The sequence below is a fragment of the Rana temporaria genome, chromosome 9, assembly GCF_905171775.1.
Source record: "Rana temporaria chromosome 9, aRanTem1.1, whole genome shotgun sequence".
Classification (NCBI taxonomy): Eukaryota; Metazoa; Chordata; class Amphibia; order Anura; family Ranidae; genus Rana; species Rana temporaria.
Genome location: NC_053497.1, coordinates 11,485,977 through 11,507,669, shown reverse-complemented (window position 1 = coordinate 11,507,669; position 21,693 = coordinate 11,485,977). Strand labels below are relative to the sequence as shown.

General features: G+C 44.9%; 1 protein-coding gene across 1 annotated transcript; it reads right to left on the bottom strand.

Moving 5' to 3' along the window:
- Positions 1-208: 208 nt before the first annotated feature.
- On the bottom strand, positions 209-21,618 carry NUP62CL (nucleoporin 62 C-terminal like). Its single transcript, XM_040322781.1, has 9 exons — positions 20,443-21,618; positions 16,396-16,497; positions 13,354-13,432; positions 8,489-8,633; positions 6,637-6,686; positions 4,662-4,796; positions 4,143-4,254; positions 1,798-1,864; positions 209-332 (listed from the first exon to the last, which is right to left on the bottom strand). The coding sequence occupies exons 1-9, from the start codon at positions 21,542-21,544 to the stop codon at positions 241-243; spliced, it is 1,884 nt and encodes a 627-aa protein (XP_040178715.1). The 5' UTR covers positions 21,545-21,618; the 3' UTR covers positions 209-240.
- Between the last annotated feature and the right edge of the window lie 75 nt (positions 21,619-21,693).

Sequence of the window (21,693 nt, the reverse complement as noted above, 5' to 3'; positions counted from 1 at the left end):
CTAAATCTAATGAGGTATTGTCCTCTTATATTTTTAGGGGAGCAGCTTTTCAATATATTTTTTTATTTTATTTTAATAAGTTTATATGTTCCACACACATTTTTTTGGCGCGAAAATCAATCCTCAAACATCGGGATGAAGAACAAATCCTTTATTAACAAAATTAAATGAAAAAAAAAAAAAAAAAGCTAAATCGAACACAATATTATATATTTTAGAACAGCCTTACATTTATTAAGCTTAATCAAATGTAATGGGAAATCCTCTCTCTTGTTCCTTCCTCCGATTCTCACATTCCTTCGTCACTTGTTCCACTTTCCTCTGGAGAAGAGCTGGAAAACACGAGATGGTCACAGATCAATGAATGCAACAAGCTATGATTGGCGACACCCTAGGTGACCGGAATCCTCAAAGGAGGTTTCCAAGCAGAGCTGCACCACATTTTGCTTTTTCCAGCTTTAGTAAATCAACCCCAATGTCTGTCCTGGGGGGGGGGGGATCTCCAAACTACGGCCCTCCAGCTGTTGCGGCATTACACGTCCCATGTGGCATCGTAAAACTCTGACATTCACACACATGGCGGGATCTGTAGTTCCTGAACAACTGGAGGGCCGTAGTTTGGAGAGCCCTTAATTACCCAGCCCAAGAGGGATCAGCTAGTTCTGGCATACAGAGGAGGAAGGAAGCAGCATGCGTATGCAGGTTTAGCCAAGTTAGTACTGAACACCAATGCTGGGGGGGAGGGGGGTTGTATTGTACACAATGACACCAATGGAGGGGAGGAAGGGGGTTTTACTGTACTCTGCCCCACCAGTAAATTGGGGGTGTATTACTGTTCCAACTGACGAGGGTGTTATGTTTCTGCCCTTGGTGAAAGGGGGGGGTTTATCATTGCTGCCTCTGCTTTAACCCCTTCCAGGGGGGTGGGAAGGATCAGCAATCATGTGGCCACTGTGATTGTCCGTTACAGTGGTCACGATTGGATTCTGATCCCCATCAGCTACTGATATTTACTCAGGAGACCGAGAGATGTTTTCGGCAGCTGATATTTTAAATTGGAGAGTAAATGTATCGAAAACCATCGATGGGGCACTACTCCTCCTGCTGAGACAAATGGTGGGGCACTTATCCTTAAACTTACACCGTTAAAGGGGTACTATCGCTTCCATTGATACCAACTAGGGTTGTCACGATACCACTTTTTTAAGACCAATTACAAGTACAGATTACTGATACTTTTGTCATGTGACAGTGGCACATGTGTCAGTATTTTAATTTATTTTTTACAATTTTTATTTTTGACTTTTTTGTTGTTTTATTATTATTATTTTGTTAGGGGGGGGGGGGAATAATGTCCCAAGGGCCAGATAAAGGCAAGCAAAGAGCCGCATCTGGCCCCCGGGCCGCAGTTTGGAGACCACTGCTGTAGGCCATTGGCCACCAATCCAGATAAAGCCCTCCCCCCCCCACCCAATGAGGGGCGTACTGTACAGGCAGGAAAAAAAAATCCATAGGCAACTGCCCACAGAGACTGGCACCCCCGCCCCCGAATTATCGAGCACCATCTGCCACTTGGGTAGAGAGGCCTCAATTTTTTTTGCCAGTGTCCATTTACCTGGAAGGTGACCCAATCACCATGGATATCATGAAATCTTGCGATGTGCGCTTAAGAAAATACAAAATATAGCAACTGCACCCCTTCCCCCGAGACAGCGATACAACACATATTAGGACCAATGTCAACCTAAAGGAAAAAAAGTGTGCTATAAGCGGCTTCAAATAAAATGTGACACTCACCAGAATTCTGATCAACCCACTGCAAGGAGTCCATGTGAGCATTGAGGATTTTACAGATCTGTTGAAGCTGTAATATAAACACAGTATATTAAAGTTCATTCAAAAGAAAAAAAAAAAAAAAAAAATGTTTTATTTTTTTTATCTTGGGTTTGCACTTTTTTTCAGCCTGTGCACTCCATACAAAAATTACCAAGACGTTAGCCCTGCCCTATAATCTAATATCCCTATAAGCTAGATCATAAAAAATCCTGGGTGGACGTCATATGACGTCGCGCCTTTAAAAATCACTAGGGGGCGCAGCGCGTCACCGAGGACCCTGTGCGTGTGCCCGGTGGCCACCAGGCACCCGCGATTGCTCAGTAACTGAGCAGGAAAGTGGATCTCTGTGTGTAAACACAGAGATCCACGTCCTGTCAGGGAGAGGGGACCGATGGTGTGTCCCTTGTATATAGGGACAACCATCGGTCACCTCCCCCAGTCACTCCCCTCCCCCCACAGTAAGAATCACCAATTAGGGAATACATTAACCCCTTCCTCGCCCCCTAGTGTTAACCCCTTCCCTGCCAGTCACATTTATACAGTAATCAGTGCATTTTTATAGCAGGGATCGCTGTATAAATGTGAATGGTCCCAAAAATGTCCGACACAATATCGCAGTCACAATAAAAATCGACGATTGCCGCAATTACTAGTAAAAAAAATATTTATTATAGCTAAAAAATTGTGTTTTTTTCTTTTCAAACTTGTCCCTCTTCTTTCACGCAAGAAATAAAAACCGCAGGGGGATCAAATACCACCAAACGAAAGCTCTATTTGTGGGGAAAATTTTTTATAAAAATTTCATTTGGGTACAGTGTTGCATGACCGCGCAATTGTTGTTCAAAGTGTGACAGCGCTGAAAGCTGAAAATTGGTCTGGACAGGAAGGGGGTGAAAGTGCCCGGTAGGCAAGTGGTTAAAGAAGTAAAATGATGTGCGCCGTGTATGACATAGCCAGGTTATCCTGTACTATATCCCATCATGCTTTGAATTTACGCACGGTGGCACAGGAATTACCAGTAGGTAAAAGTTCAAAGTTTACTGCCACATTAACCACTTCAGCCCTGGAAGGATTTACCTACTTAATCACCAGGCCATTTTTTTTGCGATACGGCACTGCGTTACTTTGACAATTGCACGGTCATGCGAAGTTGTAGCCAAATAAAATTGATGTCTTTTTCCCCCCACAAATAGAGCTTTTTATTTTTAATTTTTTTGGTGGTATTTGATCACCTCTGCGGTTTTTATTTTTTGCGCTATAAACAGAAAAGAAAAAAAATGTATAATAAATTATATATATATATATATATATATATATATATATATATATATATATATATATATATATATATATATATATATAATTATTATTATTTAGGTACCGATACTTATAAAGTGCCGTCAATTTACGTGTATATATATATATATATATATATATATATATATATATTTTACTTTCTGCGATAAATCATCCCCCCACAGTTGGAATCACTCCCTAGGACACACTTAACCCCTTCCTCGCCCCCTAGTGTTTAACCCCTTTCCTGCCAGTGTCATTTATACAGTAAATCAGTGGCTGATCGCTGTATAAAAGACAATGGTCCTAAAACTGTGTCAAAAGTGTCCGCCATAATGTCGCAGTCACGATAAAAATCGCAGATCGCCAACATTACTAGTAAAAAAAAAAAAAATATATATATATATATATATATATATATATATATATATATATATATATATATATATATATATATATATATATATATATATATATAATAATATAAAAATGCCATAAAACTATAACCCAATTTTGAAGACGCTATATCTTTTGCGCAAACCGATCAATAAATGTTTATTGCACTTTTTTTTTACCAAAAATATGTAGAGGAATACATATCGGCCAAAACTGAGGGGAAAAAATGTTTTTTTTTTTTTTATATATTTTTTGGGGGCTATTTATTATAGCAAAAAATACAAAATATTGCTTTTTTTTCCTTCAAAATGTTGGCTCTATTGTTTAAAGCGCAAAAAAAAATAAAAAAAAAAAATAAAAAAAATAAGAAGAGGTCATCATATACCACCAAAAGAAAGCTCTATTTGAAGGAAAAAAAGGACGCCAATTTTGTTCGGGAGCCGCGTCGCACGACCGCGCAATTGTCAGTTAAAGCGATGCAGTGGCGAATCGCAAAAAAAATGCTCTGGTCAGGAAGGGGGTAAATTCTTCCGGGGCTGAAGTGGTTAAAAAACTGATCGTTCTCTACAGAGATTATCTGGGGGAAAAAAATGTAATAAAAAAAGAACTCTAACCGGGTTACTGGAGTCTCCGGGTCCAGCGGATGTGTTCAGATGTTCGATGACATCCTTCAAATCCTGGGACATTCGCTTCAGTTGGGCATCGATGTTTTCTGCCAGTTTGTAACTGTTGGAGAAAAAAAAAAAAGGATTACTAGAAAAATTCTACAGAATGTAATGCGAATTCAAGACACGTCCAAGTGTGCAGTGAACTTTAATACAATATGGTTATATGAATAAAGGACGGCAAGGGACTGGAATTTTTTCCAGGAGGTCAGCAATGGCCGGCCTCGTGTTTATGGCTCAACAAGTTCACTTTAAAAGTGTTTGCAAACAAAAAAATTGTACCAGGCAATCAACTTTAGCGCTATGGCCCACCCACTGTCCAATCTGTGTCAATGAGTTGAGGTATACAAGATGGTGAACCACCCAAAAAATGAGGGGGGGGGGGATTATTTACCATTACAGACCAAAGCCATATATATTTACAATATGTAAAGACATGAAATAAAACATTTCCTCCCCCAATCTTACGTCTTTTCTCTTTCTTCATCTGCATGCTGGAGGTAGATGGTTCCATTTTGCTCTCTGACCGAGTCCTCTAGGGGGCTCAGGATATCTTCTAGTTCTTTCTGCTGGGAGAGGATGAAATCTAATCCTTGGTCCAGTCTAAAAAAAATAAAAAAAACATTTTTAAAGCTGAACTTCAGGTTAATGCAGATATGAAAACCAAACGGCACACACACATATTTTTATATAATAATAATATACACACATATTTCTATATTATTACTATTAATAGATGTAAGCGAGAATCTGGGGACTCTGACATAATTGATGCTCTGAAAACCCTGATTTATGGGGGAATACTGAGAACTCTGATGTACCGAGAGGACTCTGATGTAAGGGGAAACACTGTGGCCTCTGGTGTAAAAGGGGAACTCTGATGTAAGGGATTCTCTGAGAACCCCGATTTGCCTCCGTGCACTTACTCAGAGGCAGGAGAGAGAAGGGGGGAGACTTCAGTTACAAACAGGGATGGATGGTGAGCTCACTCACCTCTTGGCAGTCAGCACCTCTCATCCAGATGTATCTGAGGCTGCTGGACTTCAAATTTCCATGTTGCATGTTCCACCCTAAATACAGGTGGAACAAGTAACAGGTTTCAAAAGGTGACCTTATCCTTTAACATTTATAGGTGGATTCAGAAAGACTTAGGCTGGCGTATCAGTAGATACGCCAGCCTAAGTCTGAATCTGCGCCGACGCAAATTTAAGCGTAAGCTGGTAACCAGATACGCTTAAATTAGGCTCAGATACGAGCGGCGTAAGTGTCTTACACCGTCCTATCTTAAAGTGTAATTTTTAGGCTGGCCGCTAGCTGGCGCTTCCATTGCATTCGGCGTAGAATATGTAAATCACTAGATACGCCTATTCACGAACGTACGCCCGGCCGACGCAGTACAGATACGCCGTTTATGTAAGGCATTTTTAGGCGTAAAGTTATTCCATCAAATAGCTGGACTAGTAATGTTAAGTATGGCCGTCGTTCCCGCGTCGAAATTTGAAAATTTTACGTCGTTTGCGCAAGTCGTCCGTGAATAGGGCTGGACGTAATTTACGTCCACGTCAAAACCAATACGTCCGTGCGGCGTACTTTGCTGCAATGCACACTGGGATATGTACACGGACGGCGCATGCGCCATTCGTAAAAAAATGGCAATAACGTCATGGTCACAGTCAATTTACATACAACACGCCCCCCATATCCTCATTTGAATTAGGCGCGCTTATGCCGGCCCCATTTACGCTACGCTGCCGTAACTTAGCAGGCAAGTACTTTGTGAATACAGTACTTGCCTTGCTAACTTACGGCGGCGTAGTGTAAATACGATACGCCGCCGCAAGGATGCGCCGCCTACCTGAATCCAGCTAATTGTGTCTTAACTGTTGTATTGAGTCCATGTATGCCTTCTCTGGAGAAGTTTGCTTCTACTATTCCTTTTTCTTTTTCATTGTGATTTTATTTTCACCTAACTGTGGTTTATAATTTTTGTAATGAACCCGCAAATTTTTTATAAAAACAAAAACATTAAGAGCGCTTTCACACTGGCAGCGCCCGGGTGTCGGCAGTAAAGCACCGCTTTTTCGGCCGCTAGCGGGGTGTTTTTAAACCCCAACGGCCGAAAGAGTGTTAAAAAGTGATGCTACAGCGGCGCTCTGCCAGCGCTGCCCATTGATTTCAATGGGCAGGGGCGCTGTAGGAGAGGTGTATACACCACTCCTGCAGCGCCTCAAAGATGCTGCTTGCAGGACTTTGAGCGTCCTGCCAGTGCACCGCTCCAGTGCGACAGCCTGAGGGCTGTCACACTGGAGTGAGAGCACAGGCGCTTTACAGGCGTTATTTTTAGCGCTATAGCCCCTGTAAAGCGCCTCGTTGTCAAAGAGATCTTACTGCCAAATGAAGGCCCAATACACGGTACACGTGATTAAAGAAAACAATTAATTACCTTTTTTGATCCAATTTTACCTTCTCCATCTCTCTATGTAAAGAGGTGATCTGAAAAAATAAAAAATATATAGATTATAGATTAAACATACAGTCCTTTAGAAGAGCCAACTACATGTAAAAGTTTCACGTGTAACTCCAACATATTAAAGGCCACAAACATTCGTTATACACCATTGGATTGCTTTGGAACCACTTTGTGTCACAACCATACCTTGCTTGTGACACTATAAACTTAGTGATAAAGCAATCTTTTGGTGTGTGTAGCGTAGAGCAATGTTTCTCTACTCCAGTCCTCAAGGCTCCCCAACAGGTCATGTTTTTTAGGATTTCCCTCAGATGAAAACGGCTGTGGTAATTACTAAGGCAGTGAAACAAATCAAATCACCTGTGCAAAATAATGAAAAGCCTGAAAACATGACCTGTTGGGGGCGCCTTGAGGACTGGAGTTGATAAACACTGGTGTAGAGGACATCCTTGACCTGTAGAACATTATTATCCAGCATTTTCCAGGACCCAGTGACTTAAAGTGGTTGTAAAGCTTCCGAGTTTTTTTTTTTTAAATAACAAACATGTCATACTTACTTCCACTGTGCAGTTTGTTTTGCACAGAGTGGCCCCGATCTACGTATTCTGGGGTCCCGTGGTGGCTCTCACGGCTCCTCCCCACAACAGATAACCCCTCTAGGAAGCTCTCTTCAGAGGGGGTTACCGTCCATAGCCACCGAGTGTATTACTCTGCCCCACCCCCCGGCGGCCGCATCATAGGATTTGATTGACAGCAGCGGGAGCCAATGGCTGCGCTGCTATCAATCTATCCAATCAACGCCGAGACTCTGGAGAACAGGAAGCCGGGACGCTCAGAGCAGGTGAACTGGCTCAGGCAAGTAAAATGGGGGGGGGGGGGGGGGGCATGATTGCCAGGTGTTTTTTCACCTTGAGGCCCATTTTCACATGTGCGGACTGTTCAGATCCGCCTGTCAGTTTTTTCAGGCGGACCTGAACAGGCGCTCCATGTACCTCTATGGAGAGTCGGATGTCAGCGGTGACATATCCCCTGGCATCCGATCAGCCCCGATTCGATCCTCTCTGCTAAAGTGTGACGGATGCAAACCCTATTTTGCATTCGTCTGGCGGATCGGATCTGATGAAAAACGGACAGACAGTTTGTTTTCCTCCGATACCCCCATAGAGGAGAGCGGAGATCTGACTGGTCCATTTCTGCACAGTGTGCAGAGACAGACTAGTCATCCACCGGCTCAGCGGGGATCAACAGATCCATCGCGGGTGCCCGGCGGTGATCGCACCCGCCGGGCACGTGCGTCGGGATCAGGGACGAGTGGGGGCCCCTAGTGGCCGCTTCAGGGAGCGACGTATAGCTACGGGCTCTCGCGCAGGGGAGCCGACCTGCCGCCGTTATACGGCGGCTGGTCGGCAAGTAGTTCAAGTAAAAAAAAATAATACATTCCGTAAATCTCTGCAATACCGGTACCTTTCAGTAATGCTACAAATAGCTGTCACTGTAAAACATTCGGAAAGGTGCTGCATACATCCCATAGCTGTATTCAATGGGGAATATTTACTAAAACTGAAGAGCTCAGAATCTGGTGCAGCTGTGCATGGCAGCCAATCAGCTTCTAATTTCTGTGTTTTTCAATTATGCTTTGACAATAAAACCTGGAAGCTGATTGGTTTCTGTGCGGAGCTGCACCAGATTTTGCACTCTCCAGTTTTAATAAAATTTCCCCCCTCTTATGTTTTTGTATGTTGCACAGAATAAAATGTAAAGTTTGGATCACTGTACAGAACGTGGGCTGGGTTTCTCCTGCACCTTCCGCAACACCGATACTCACTCTCTCCCCGTTGCTGATCAGGGTCTTGTCCCAGAGATTGACTTGTGTGGCTTGTGTCAGGAAATGCTTCTCTTGATCCTCGAGCTCCAAACTCCATTTATTAATGAGGTTTTCGAGTTGCGTGTAGGTCATTACGGCAGGTGCACTAAAAAAAAAAAAAAAAAAAAAAAAAAACACAACAGGAGAGAAATAAAAAAAAAAAAAAATGATTTTTATTTTATGCCTGGGACTTTCCTTTCAAAATGTTAGGTTTGTTTTTATCCTTCCAAAGACATTGCGAGTGCAGCCCACATACCTACATACACATAAAACAACAATACATTTGCCCTTGGACTTTATATGAGACGCATCACAAACAACCAATACATAACCGATAAACATGATTACTGATTTATTGATCAACAGATGAGATTTATATCCATTAAATCAATAAAAGGCAGTAATCATGTATATTAGTTATTGTTTGCGATGCGCCTTATATACAAAAAAAAACACAATGGGCCGGATCCACATAGATCTGCACCGGCGCAGCGTATCTAAGATACGCTACGCCACCGTAACTTACTTGGCTTTGTTTCAAATCCACAACGAATTTGCGCCGTAAGTTACGGCGGCGTAGTGTATCTCTGGCGGCAGAATTCAAATCGTCGATTAGGGGGCGCGATTCATTTAAATGAAGCGCGTCCCCGCGCCGAATGAACTGTGCATGCTCAGTTTCTAAATTTCCTGCCGTGCATTGCGCGAAATGACGTCGCAAGGACGTCATTTTTTAAACTTAGACCTGACTTACGTCCATCCCGATTCACGGACGACTTACGCAAAAAAAAAGAAAAAATTCTAATTTCGACGCGGGAACGACGGCCATACTTGACATGGCAAATCTAACTATACGCCGCAAAAAAGCAGCTTTAACTATACGCCAGAAAAAGCCGACTAGAGACGACGTAAGAGAATGCGACGGCCGCGCGCATGTTCGTGGATCGTCGGAAATAGCTAATTTGCATACCCGACGCGCAAAACGACGTGAACGCCACCCAGCGGACGCCAAAGTATTGCATCTTAGATCCGAAAGGCGTACGAAGACGTATACCTGTCGGATCTAACCCAGATGCCGTCGGATCTTGGTTTGAGGATTCAAACCAAAGATACGACGCGGGTAATTTGAAAGTACCCTGGCGTATCAGTAGATACGCCGGCGTACTCGCTCTGTGGATCTGGCCCAATACATTTACCCTGGGACTTTATAGGAGACACATCACAAACAAACAATAACTGGTAACTCATATACAGGAATACTGCTTTATTGATTAATAGATACAAATCTCATGATCAATAAAACAGTAATCATATATATTAGTAATTGTTTGTGATGCGTCTCAATTAAAAAGTCCCAGGGTAAATGTATTGTGTTTTTTGTATAAGTTGATGTAGGGATGCAACTTACTAGGAAGAGCAATTGCGCTAAACCCAAATTGTTGAAATGGAAAATAACAAGATTAGTGATATAAAGTCCATAGAGTCCAAAAATAATTTTTGGAAATAAATAGTAAGTCCATATGACAAATGGAAACACCCGTGAAGATTCCAGGAATATTGTAATTTATACACCAAACGTGAATCCTCCACCGATCATGCAGCTGCTTACCAGAAATCTGGGTCCTGCCGGACCACTATCAACATATCTCTCAACCAGAAATTTTGTAAGGCAGTAGTAACTCCTCCACTTGCACTAGAACCAATCCGTACTCAACGATGGATATAGAAGACAACAAGACAGAGCTCCACATGGCATAAAATCCGGGTGATATATTTAAAACAGCAGTAAACATATGTACATACAACTCACATTTAAGTTGAATAAACCAGCATTTGGCCTGTAACGCCGGCCGGACGTGTCCAGGAACAAAAAAAGGGCCACTCGTTTGGAGAAATGAAGGGGATGGCGTCCACACGTCACTCACTCCACCCGACGCGTTTCGTGACAAGATCACTTTGTCTCGGGGTACGAGTGGCGTGGGACGCCACCCCTTTATATAGGAATACAATATTAATTAATCAAACAAATTCACTAACCAAGCCTCGCTCCGGGACTCTCACGCACGCCGGAAGCGTGTTGATCTACATCCGGGTCACCAAGTTCACCGGAAGTCATTACCCATAGGTGGATATTGCTTACGCCGTAAATGTCCGCCCATTTAGGCGGAGCCACTGGGTAACCTATGGGTAATGACTTCCGGTGAACTTGGTGACCCGGATGTAGATCAACACACTTCTGGCGTGCGTGAGAGTCCCGGAGCGAGGCTTGGTTAGTGAATTTGTTTGATTAATATTGTATTCCTATATAAAGGGGTGGCGTCCCACGCCACTCGTACCCCGAGACGAAGTGATCTTGTCACGAAACGCGTCGGGTGGAGTAAGTGACGTGTGGACGCCATCCCCTTCATTTCTCCAAACGAGTGGCCCTTTTTTTGTTCCTGGACACGTCCGGCCGGCGTTACAGGCCAAATGCTGGTTTATTCAACTTAAATGTGAGTTGTATGTACATATGTTTACTGCTGTTTTAAATAAATCACCCGGATTTTATGCCATGTGGAGCTCTGTCTTGTTGTCTTCTATATCCATCGTTGAGTACGGATTGGTTCTAGTGCAAGTGGAGGAGTTACTACTGCCTTACAAAATTTCTGGTTGAGAGATATGTTGATAGTGGTCCGGCAGGACCCAGATTTCTGGTAAGCAGCTGCATGATCGGTGGAGGATTCACGTTTGGTGTATAAATTACAATATTCCTGGAATCTTCACGGGTGTCTTCATTTGTCATATGGACTTACTATTTATTTCCAAAAAATCATTTTTGGACTTTATGGACTTTATATCACTAATCTTGTTATTTTCCATTTCAACAATCTTTGGAGTTATGGTTTATTACTATTTGTGTTGTTGATCACTGGGTTCATATACACTATTATTAGCAGGGTAGGCAATCACGGCCCCCTGACTCCATTGAATCATATATTATATAGATCCAATGGTTTACACATGCACTTGCTCACAAGTCTAATACAAGTGCACATTTGGGTTTAGCGCAATTATTCTTTTTCATTCGTTATTTCTTTGTTTATACACAACCTAATTGCTGCTTATTAATCCCAATCTCTTACCTCAGCGCAGTTGTTTCCAAATATTTTACTAGGAAGAGAGCTGTTAGAAAAGCACAGAGAACCTCCTCCTGGCCGCAGTCTGCGTCGGTGAGCTTTGACGTCACGTGCTGTAGCTCCACCCTATGCGTTTTTCTTCCCCGTCAACGTCCCCTAGTGACGAAACACACACAGGGTGGAGCTACAGCGTGTGATGCCATCGCGCACCGCGACAGGCCGCAGCCATCTTGATGGTTCGTTACACAAAAGACTTTTTAAAAGTAGAAGTCCAGCCTTAGCTCGTTTGGCTGGACTTCTCCTAAGGGTCACAGGAGTGCAATTCATTTTGCACTTCCGTTTTCAGCTGAGATTAGTCTAGACAGCGTGTCATTCCGACTGGATCCACTAGCTGCCTGGACTGATGGCAGTCTCAGCCGCTCCCCGCCCCTCCGCAGCTCAGTGCTCCAATGAGCATGGAGGAGCAGAGCAGGAGAGCTGCTGACTGACAGACAGCAGCGCTCTGCGAGGAGAACTGAGCTGTTGGCAGTGTTTGGTTTTCTGCGTCGTCGACTTTATACTCCAGCGCTTCAATTTTGTTCTGTATAACACGGAGGGTGGAGTGCTCAGTAACCGAAAACGCAGAGGCGCTCACCCGCTGCTCCGTCTCAGAGACCCGGGAGCAGAGTTTGTCAATATACCGCCTCATGAGACCCATATCGAGTTGAACTGCCTCGATTTTCGTCGTCAGCGCCGCCTGACAGTTTGCGATCGCTGACATAATGTCTGCCACATAGCTGGGTTGTGGTGGGGTCTCGTACGGCATGTCTGTTTGAGGTGCCATGTTGCTCCTCCTCCCGCCATTGAGGCTCCACACAGGTCGCAGGGGATTCCATCTGTATCTCCGCCAGCAATGGTAAACAAACTTGCTTGCCTCTACCAGTGTCTCCCTTATGCGAGCGACGTCTCATCTGTGTAGGACCAGGACTTCTAGGTCCAAAAGAACCGTCAGGAGACAGATAATTAGCCAGGTGGCTAGCAGAGCTTCGAGAAGTGCGTCTGCTTAGGACTCCATCTTGGCCACGCCCCCCCGCCAGTGTTTGGTGGCTCAATTCTCAGTGAAGAGGCGCCGGTGGTCCGATGCTGCATCGACCTAGGCAAGTATGAATCTCAAAAAAAAAACAAAAAAAAACACATACTTCTCTTTTGACTATGCAACTTATTTTTTAATGCTTCATACTCATTTCGTCGATGTAAGTGTAATACTTTATTTTAAAACATTTTTGAATTTTAAAATGTACTACACCATGAGGAGGCTCGCCGTTCTTTTCTAATATACACAACATTCTGGAAAGGACTGCGAGCATAATCATAGTGCTGGATCCTGAAGTGATGCCTTTGGAAAGGTTTTTATTTTTAATCTTGCCTCGAGCTGGTTTACTGCGCTATTTGGCTGCTTAAAAGGGGTAGCCAAATCTCTTTGGTAAGAGTCTGCATGATGGGAGTGTTGGTGAAGGATCTTCCGTACACCTTTTCATCACACAGCGTCTACTCTATATGCCTATTTGTTTGGATTAACTGCATCCACCTTTTGGGATGCCATGTTTTGAGTAACTTTACATTTCACATGTGGTGACATATTTTTTAAAAGGGGATAGCGCTGAATTTTTTTTTCTACAAGGTGTAAGATATGCCTTCATGCTCAAAGAATGAAACCGTTTACATTGTGCTTACCTTATATTGGAACTAGGAATGGTGCCGGCAGCAATGGTCTGGGCTGCTGAAGTAGTAGGGAGCTTTGCGTTTAGGGATGCTGTTAAAAAAAAAAAAAGAAAAAAAAGGAAGAAGGATTAGCTTGTATGTCAGTAAATTATGAAGACTGATGCAAGATAATCGAAACATATTGTGCTGACAGGTGCAAACACTCCCCTCCCATCATCCAGAGCTCGTTCTCTACCAGGTTGAATGACATACAACAAAGGGATCCAAATCTCATCTCTGTTCTACAATTCAGATCCACCACATCCCAGCCCCGCCCCCCTCCCCTTTACATCACAACCCCGCCCCCCTCCCCTTTACATCACAACCCCGCCCTCCTCCCCTTTACATCACCGCCCTCCTCCCCTTTACATCACAACCCCACCCTCCTCCCCTTTACATCACAACCCCACCCTCCTCCCCTTTACATCACCGCCCTCCTCCCCTTTACATTCCAGCCCTCCTCCCCTTTACATCCCAGCCCCGCCCTCCTCCCCTTTACATCCCAGCCCCGCCCTCCTCCCCTTTACATCCCAGCCCCGCCCTCCTCCCCTTTACATCCCAGCCCCGCCCTCCTCCCCTTTACATCCCAGCCCCGCCCTCCTCCCCTTTACATCCCAGCCCCGCCCTCCTCCCCTTTACAGGCCAGCCCCGCCCTCCTCCCCTTTACATCCCAGCCCCGCCCTCCTCCCCTTTACATCCCAGCCCCGCCCTCCTCCCCTTTACATCCCAGCCCCGCCCTCCACCCCTTTACATCCCAGCCCCGCCCTCCTCCCCTTTACATCCCAGCCCTCCTCCCCTTTACATCCCAGCCCTGCCCTCCTCCCCTTTACATCCCAGCCCTGCCCTCCTCCCCTTTACATCCCAGCCCTGCCCTCCTCCCCTTTACATCCCAGCCCTCCTCCCCTTTACATCCCAGCCCTGCCCTCCTCCCCTTTACATCCCAGCCCTGCCCTCCTGCCCTCCTCCCCTTTACATCCCAGCCCTGCCCTCCTCCCCTTAACATCCCATCCCAGCCCTGCCCTCCTCCCCTTAACATCACAGCTCCATTTAAATCAGTGTCTTCAGACATCACCTTCATATGACAAACAGTCCCCGCCAGCTCAGCGGGAGATCTCTCCGCAGATCTCCACTGAGCCGGCAGGTGACAGGTCCCTCTCTGCTCACTGAGCGGGGAGGGGCTTGTGCAGCGCCGCCGTCTCCTATGGAGAGATCTGATGAGAACAGACAGCATGTCCGTTTTCATCAGATCTCACCCCAATCTGATCCGCCATGGAAAGATGGGGACCTATCGGCATCCGTCTGATTTTGGTGGATGATGTCTCCGCTGAAATCCGACGCTCCATAGGATTGTATGGAGTGGCCGTTCAGGTCCGCCGACAAAACCGACAGGCGGACCTAACGGCCCGACCGCGTGAAAGGGGCCTAACCCCTTAATCGCCCCCTAGTGTTAACCCCTTCCCTGCCAGTGACATTTATACAGTAATCAGTGGCCATTTGTAGCTCTGATCGCTGTATACATGTCAATGGTCACAAAAAAAAAAAAAAAAGTGTCAAAAGTGTCCGATCCGTTCGCTACAAAGTTGCAGACCCGTTCAAAGTCAAAGATCGCCGCCATTACTAGTAAATAAAAAAAATTATATTATATGGCCAGAAATCTACTCTACATTATGTAGACACTATAACCTTTGCGCAAATCACGCTCTTATTGAGATTTTTTTTTTTTTTTACCAAAAATATGTAGAAGAATACATATTGGCTTAAACTGATTTTTTTTTTAAATTTGGGATATTATAGCAGAGTAAAGAAAAACTTTGTTTTTTTTTCCCCCAAAATTGTTTTTATAGTGCAAAAAAAATAAAAGCCGCAGAGGTGATCAAATACCACCAAAAGAAAGCTCTATTTGTGGGGAAAAAAGGACGCCAATTTTGTTTGAGTACAGCGTCGCATGAACGCACAATTGTCAGTTAAACCGATGCAGTGCCGTATCGCAAAAAATGGCCTGGTCATGAAGGGGTGTCCCGGGATCGGGTCACAGAGCTGAAGAACAGGGAGAGGTAAGTGTAAACAAACCTTTCCCCGTTCTTCCTAGTGAGAGTGTCACTGATCGTCTGTTCCCTGTCATAGGGAACGACGATCAGTGACGTCACACGCAAAGCCACGCCCCCACACAGTAGTAATCACTCCCTAGGAAACACTTAACCCCTTCAGCACCCCCTACAGGTTAACCCCTTTACTGCCAGTGTAATTTTCACAGTAAACAGTGCATTTTTATAGCACTGGTCGCTGTAAAAATGACAATGGCCCCAAAATAGTGTCAAAAGTGTCCGATGTGTCAGCCATAATGTCGCAGTCACGATAAAAATTGCTGATCGCCGCCACTACTAGTAAAAATATTATTAATAAAAATGCCATAAAACTACCCCCTATTTTCTAGACGCTATAACTTTTGTGCAAACCAATCAAACGCTTATTGCGATTTGTTTTATCAAAAATATATATAGAAGAATACGTATCGGCCTAAACTGAGGAAAAAAAATAATATAATATAATATATATATATATTTTTTTTTTTTTTTTTTTTATTTTTTTTTTTGGGGGGATATTATAGCAAAAAGTAAAAAATATTGCATTTGTTTCGAAATTGTCGCTCCATTTTTATTTATAGCGCAAAAAATAAAAACCGCAGAGGTGATCAAATACCACCAAAAGAAAGCTCCATTTGTGGGAAAAAAAGGACGCCAATTTTGTTTGAGAGCCACATCACATGACAGCGCAATTGTCAGTTAAAATCGACGCAGTGCCGAATCGCAAAAAGGGGCCTAGTGATGAAGGGGGTAAAAAACCTTTCCGGAGCTCAAGTGGTTAAATCTGAAAAACAGAAATAAGCGGACCTAAAACCTTATCCATATGAAAGGAGCACAACCCCCCCCCAAAAAACATAGTGTATTTTTAGCAATCACCCTGTGGAATATAATAACAAAGGCAGCTTGAAAGATACAACGGATAGTCGCATACCTGAAGCGGTTGTGGAGCTGAGTGAAAAAAGCGATGGCGCAGAGGTCGCAAGGAGAGAACTGATAGCTGAAGCGCTGGATGTTGCTGCTGCTGCTGTCGATACTAAAAAATAGTAAGAAAATAAAAAACATACCATAAAACAATTTGTAAAAAAAAAAAAAAAAAAAAACACTACACACAAAAAACGTAACAATGCTTCTGCTATGAGCTCCTGTCAATAAAAGGCCAGCGAGGGCAGTATCAGCCAGACCACTGAACTACTGTAGCATAGATTAGAAGCTGGGGGTGCAAACCATCCACACCAACCGGAATCCGTTTCTATGCTTGTGCAACACTAATAAACTACATTTACCAAGAACTAAATGAATAACTAGGAGCTGCACCGATACTGTTTTTTTTTTTTTTAAATTGGCGAGTACCGATATTTTCAGTCAAGTACTCGCCAATACCGAGTACCGATACTTAGCGGTGCGATTTGCATGATTACAAAAGAAAAAAAAGTTTGTATGCAAAATTGTATTGCAAGGAATCGAATGCAATTTGAACAGGAATGTGATGCGATTCCTGTCCCAATCACTTGCAATTTCCGTGTGTGTGTACAAAAGCGCCATCTAGTGACATCTAGAGTGCCATCATGGACTGACCAAGACACCTTCAAAGTGGTTAACAAATAATAGCAAATCGGGGGCCGCTGGAGGTGCGCACAGGGCTAGAGGATATGTAGAGGCTGTCTGCCTCCAAGCTGACATCACTTCTGCCCTATAAACACACACAGGGTACCGGAACTTCTGCTTCAGCCCTGTGAGCACCTCCAGCAGCTCCGATTTGCCATCATCAGCGGACCGGGACACCTATGTAGATTATTTTGCACGTGGCAAGATATGTCATGCGAATTCTAAAAAAATTAACTGCCCACTAGATGGCGCTTTAATCCCTTTCTATACACATACAGTGATAGGGGAAAATTGCATGCGTTTCCGACAGGAATCCCACTGCATTCCTGCTTAACCACTTAAGGACCGCCTAACGCCAATATACGTCGGCAGAATGGCACCGCTGGGCACAATCACGTACCTGTACGTGATTGTATAAAGTCCAGCAGTGGGTCGCAGGCACGCACCCGCGACCCAGTCCGAAGCTCCGTGACTCGCGGAACCGATCGCCGCTGGAGTCCCGTGAACGGTACCCGGAGCTGAAGAACATGGAGAGCTGTATGTAAACACGGCTTCCCCGTTCTTCACAGTGGCGCTGTCATCGATTGTGCGTCCCTATATTAGGGAACGCACAATCAATGACGTCACACCTACAGCCACACCCCCCTACAGTTGTAAACTCACATTAGGTGACACATAACCCCTTCAGCGCCCCCTAGTGGTTAACTCCCAAACTGCAAATGTAATTTTCACAGTAAACAATGCATTTTAAATGCATTTTTTGCTGTGAAAATGACAATTGTCCCAAAAATGTGTCAAAATTGTCCGATGTGTCCGCCATAATGTCGCAGTCACGAAAAAAAAAAAAAAAAATGCAATATAACTATCCCCTATTTTGTAAACACTATAAATTTTGCGCAAACCAATCTAAAAAAAATGTTTTTTATATATTTTTGGGGGATATTTATTATAGCAAAAAGTAAAAATAATATTGAAGTTTTCTCAAAATTGTCGCTCTATTTTTGTTTAGAGAGCAAAAAATTAAAACCGCAGAGGTGATCAAATACCATCAAAATAAAGCTCTATTTGTGGGGGGGGGGGGGGGGGGGGGGGGAGGACGCCAATTTTGTTTGGGAGCCACGTCGCACGACTAGGACTAGGGCCTTGTAGGCTGAAACGCTCCAACTGTTCTTATTTGCGTTTGTTCATCGTGGCTTGTCAATAAAAACAACGATTTTTTAAAGCGGAGGTTCACCCAAAAACACAACTATGTACCATCCAAACGAGCATACTCGCGTCAGCTACAGTATGCCTTTTTTTTTTTGCGCTGTACTTATGGTTTAATCCGTAACTTTCGTTTCAGACTCCCGCGGGGAATAGGCGTTCCTATGAAGAGGGGAACATGATTGACGGCCGGCTATGGCGCGTCACACGTTCCGAAAATAGCCGAAGTAGGACTCGGCTCTTCACGGCGCTATACGGCGCCTGCGCACAGACTAGGAGCTGACTGCGCAGGCGCCGTATATGTCCGCGTCCTATTTCGGCTTTTTTCGGAACGTGTGACGCGCCATAGCCGGCCGTCAATCATGTTCCCCTCTTCATAGGAACGCCCATATCCCCGCCGGAGTCTGAAACGAAAGTTACGGATTAAACCGTAAGTACAGCGCAAAAAAAAAAGGCATACTGTAGCTTACGCTAGTATGCTCGTTTGGATGGTAGATACATTTTACTTTTTTTAGGGTAAACCCCCGCTTTAAAGAGCAATGACCGGAGTGCGGATAATTTTTTTCTCAGTATTATATAATGTTTCTGTTTCTAGAACACCATCGAATGCAAACAAAAGCTCCTGAAGAAGCGGTGAAAACACCCGCGAAACATGTCGAGCATGCCAATTTAATTGATACGGAGTGAACTGGTACTAACATTTTTGTTAGTTGTACCCTCCCCTGAACAAATAGATATATTTTAACCACTTATGGACTGCCCGCTGCAGGAATACATTGGCTGTTTGAAGAGGAATACCGCTATCATGGTAGCAGCTAGCTACCATAACCCCAGTATCCTCCTCCTCCAGCGAGCGGTCCTCTACAAGATAAAAGTGGTCTCTGGGGCAATTACGCCGCAAGATCACTTTTATCGGCGTCGTGAGAGGGGCCCCCTCTCCTGCCACTCTCCGGAGACGTCGGCAGTGGCGGAGTCGATCGGGTCCTGTTCCCTTGCAGTGTATAGAGACGAGTGAGGGGGAAAATGGCCCCCACCCGTCTCCATATCACTGCAGGGCGGAAGCGACATTAAAGCGTCACTTCTGCTCACAGCTATTAAGGGAATTTTTTTTTTTTTTTTAGAATGACACATTGTTACAGCAGATTTCAACATATCAGAGTCACACAGGACCCTTCATCAGGAGTGCGACCAAAGGCCACTGCGCGATGAAGGGGTCCTGTGCGACTCCGAAACGCTGCAATCTGCTGTAACGATGTGATCGCTGATTAAAGCTTAAAGCGGGGGTTCACCCTTAGAGGGCACTTTTCCCCCTTAGATTCCTGCTCGTTATTACTAGGGGAATCGGCTATTTATTTTAAAATATGTGCAGTACTTACCCGTTTACGAGACGCATCCTCTCCGTCGCTTCCGGGTATGGGCTTCGGGAATGGGCGTTCCTTCTTGATTGACAGGTTTCCGAGAGGCTTCCGACGGTCGCATCCATCGCGTCACGATTTTCCGAAAGAAGCCGAACGTCGGTGCGCAGGCGCAGTATAGAGCCGCACCGACGTTCGGCTTCTTTCGGCTACGAGTGACGCGATGGATGCGACCGTCGGAAGCCTCTCGGAAGAATGTCAATCAAGAAGGAACGCCCGCTCCCGAAGACCCATACCCGGAAGCGACGGAAGAAGATGCAGCTCGAAAACGGGTAAGTACTGCTCATATTTTAATATAAATAGCCGATTCCCCTAGACCGAACGAGCAGGAAGCTAAGGGGAGATTTTTTTTTTTTTTTTTAAATGGGTGAACTCCCGCTTTAAGAACCATTGTGGAGATCCTTAGTGTGCTGGTGACATTGGCTTTGAACAGGAATGTAGTGAAGTTGCTGTGCTGTACCGTAGTGTGAATCGAGGCTTAAAGCTTACTAGTTATGAGCAGGAGACATGTCACACTGCTGCTAAATGAATAAATGTGCTCAGAACTATTATCGAAGTAAAAAAAAAAAAAAAAACACACAGGAGAAGGAGGAGGAGAAGAAGGAGGAGGAGGAGGAGAAGGAGAAGGAGGAGAAGGAAGAAGGAAGGAAGAAAGAAGGAAGAAGAAGGAAGAAGAAGCTGTCATCCTTTCTTACAAAACAAATGGTATAATAATAAAGATTATAAAGCATTTCTCAAGATAACTGCGTGATTACCTGATGTAGTCTCAATTGGTCTTGAAAACAAAGTGGAAGTCTGCTGGGCAGCGGATGCCTGCACTGGGGCTAGGGTAGCGGTGGGTGCGGTGGATGTGGCAGTTGGTGCCATGGAAAATGCTGACGTGAAGGAGGACGCGCCTGTCTGAGCGGTGGGGGCGGTGCTCGCTGGGTTTGCGGTTGCGGGGGCGGTCGTCGCTGGTTGGCCAGAGAAGGAGAAGCCTCCAGTGAGGGATGGCTGTGACTGTGCCGTAGTAGTTCCAAATGAGAAACCTGTATTTTGAGCAGCTCCACCTATAGCAGGCTGGGTAGCTCCACCAAGAGCAGACTGCATAGCTCCACTAAGAGCAGACTGCAAAGCTCCTCCAATGGCAGGCTGGGAAGCTCCGCCGATGGCAGGCTGGGTAGCTCCTCCAAGAGCAGGTTGGGTAGCTCCACCAAGAGTAGACTGCATAGCTCCACCAAAAGCAGACTGCATGCCACCACCCATAGCAGACTGCATGCCAGACTGCATGCCACCACCCATAGACTGCATGCCAGCACCCATAGACTGCATGCCAGACTGCATGCCACCACCCATAGACTGCATGCCCCCACCCATTGCAGACTGCATAGCTCCACCCATAGCAGACTGCATGCCCCCACCCATTGCAGACTGCATAGCTCCACCCATAGCAGACTGCATAGCTCCACCCATTGCAGACTGCATGCCCCCACCCATTGCAGACTGCATGCCCCCACCCATTGCAGACTGCATGCCTCCACCCATTGCAGACTGCATGCCCCCACCCATTGCATTCTGGGTAGCTCCACCCATAGAAGACTGCATAGCTCCACCAAGAGCAGACTGCATAGCTCCACCCATAGTCTGCATGCCCCCACCCATTGCATGCTGGGTAGCTCCACCCATAGAAGACTGCATAGCTCCACCAAGAGCAGACTGCATAGCTCCACCCATAGCAGACTGCATAGCCCCACCCATAGCAGACTGCATAGCCCCACCCATAGCAGACTGCATAGCTCCACCCATAGAAGATTGCATAGCCCCACCCATAGAAGACTGTGCAATTCCACCAATAGCAGGCTGTGTAGCTCCACCCATAGTACTATTTCCGATCTGGGTATTTAGAGCGAACTTGGCAGTATTGGCCCTAGAGAGAGAGAAAAAAAAAGTTACATTAAATAAATATTGTATTTAAATTATAGCGGCGAGTTGATATCGATATCTGTGATCACATCATATCTGTTATG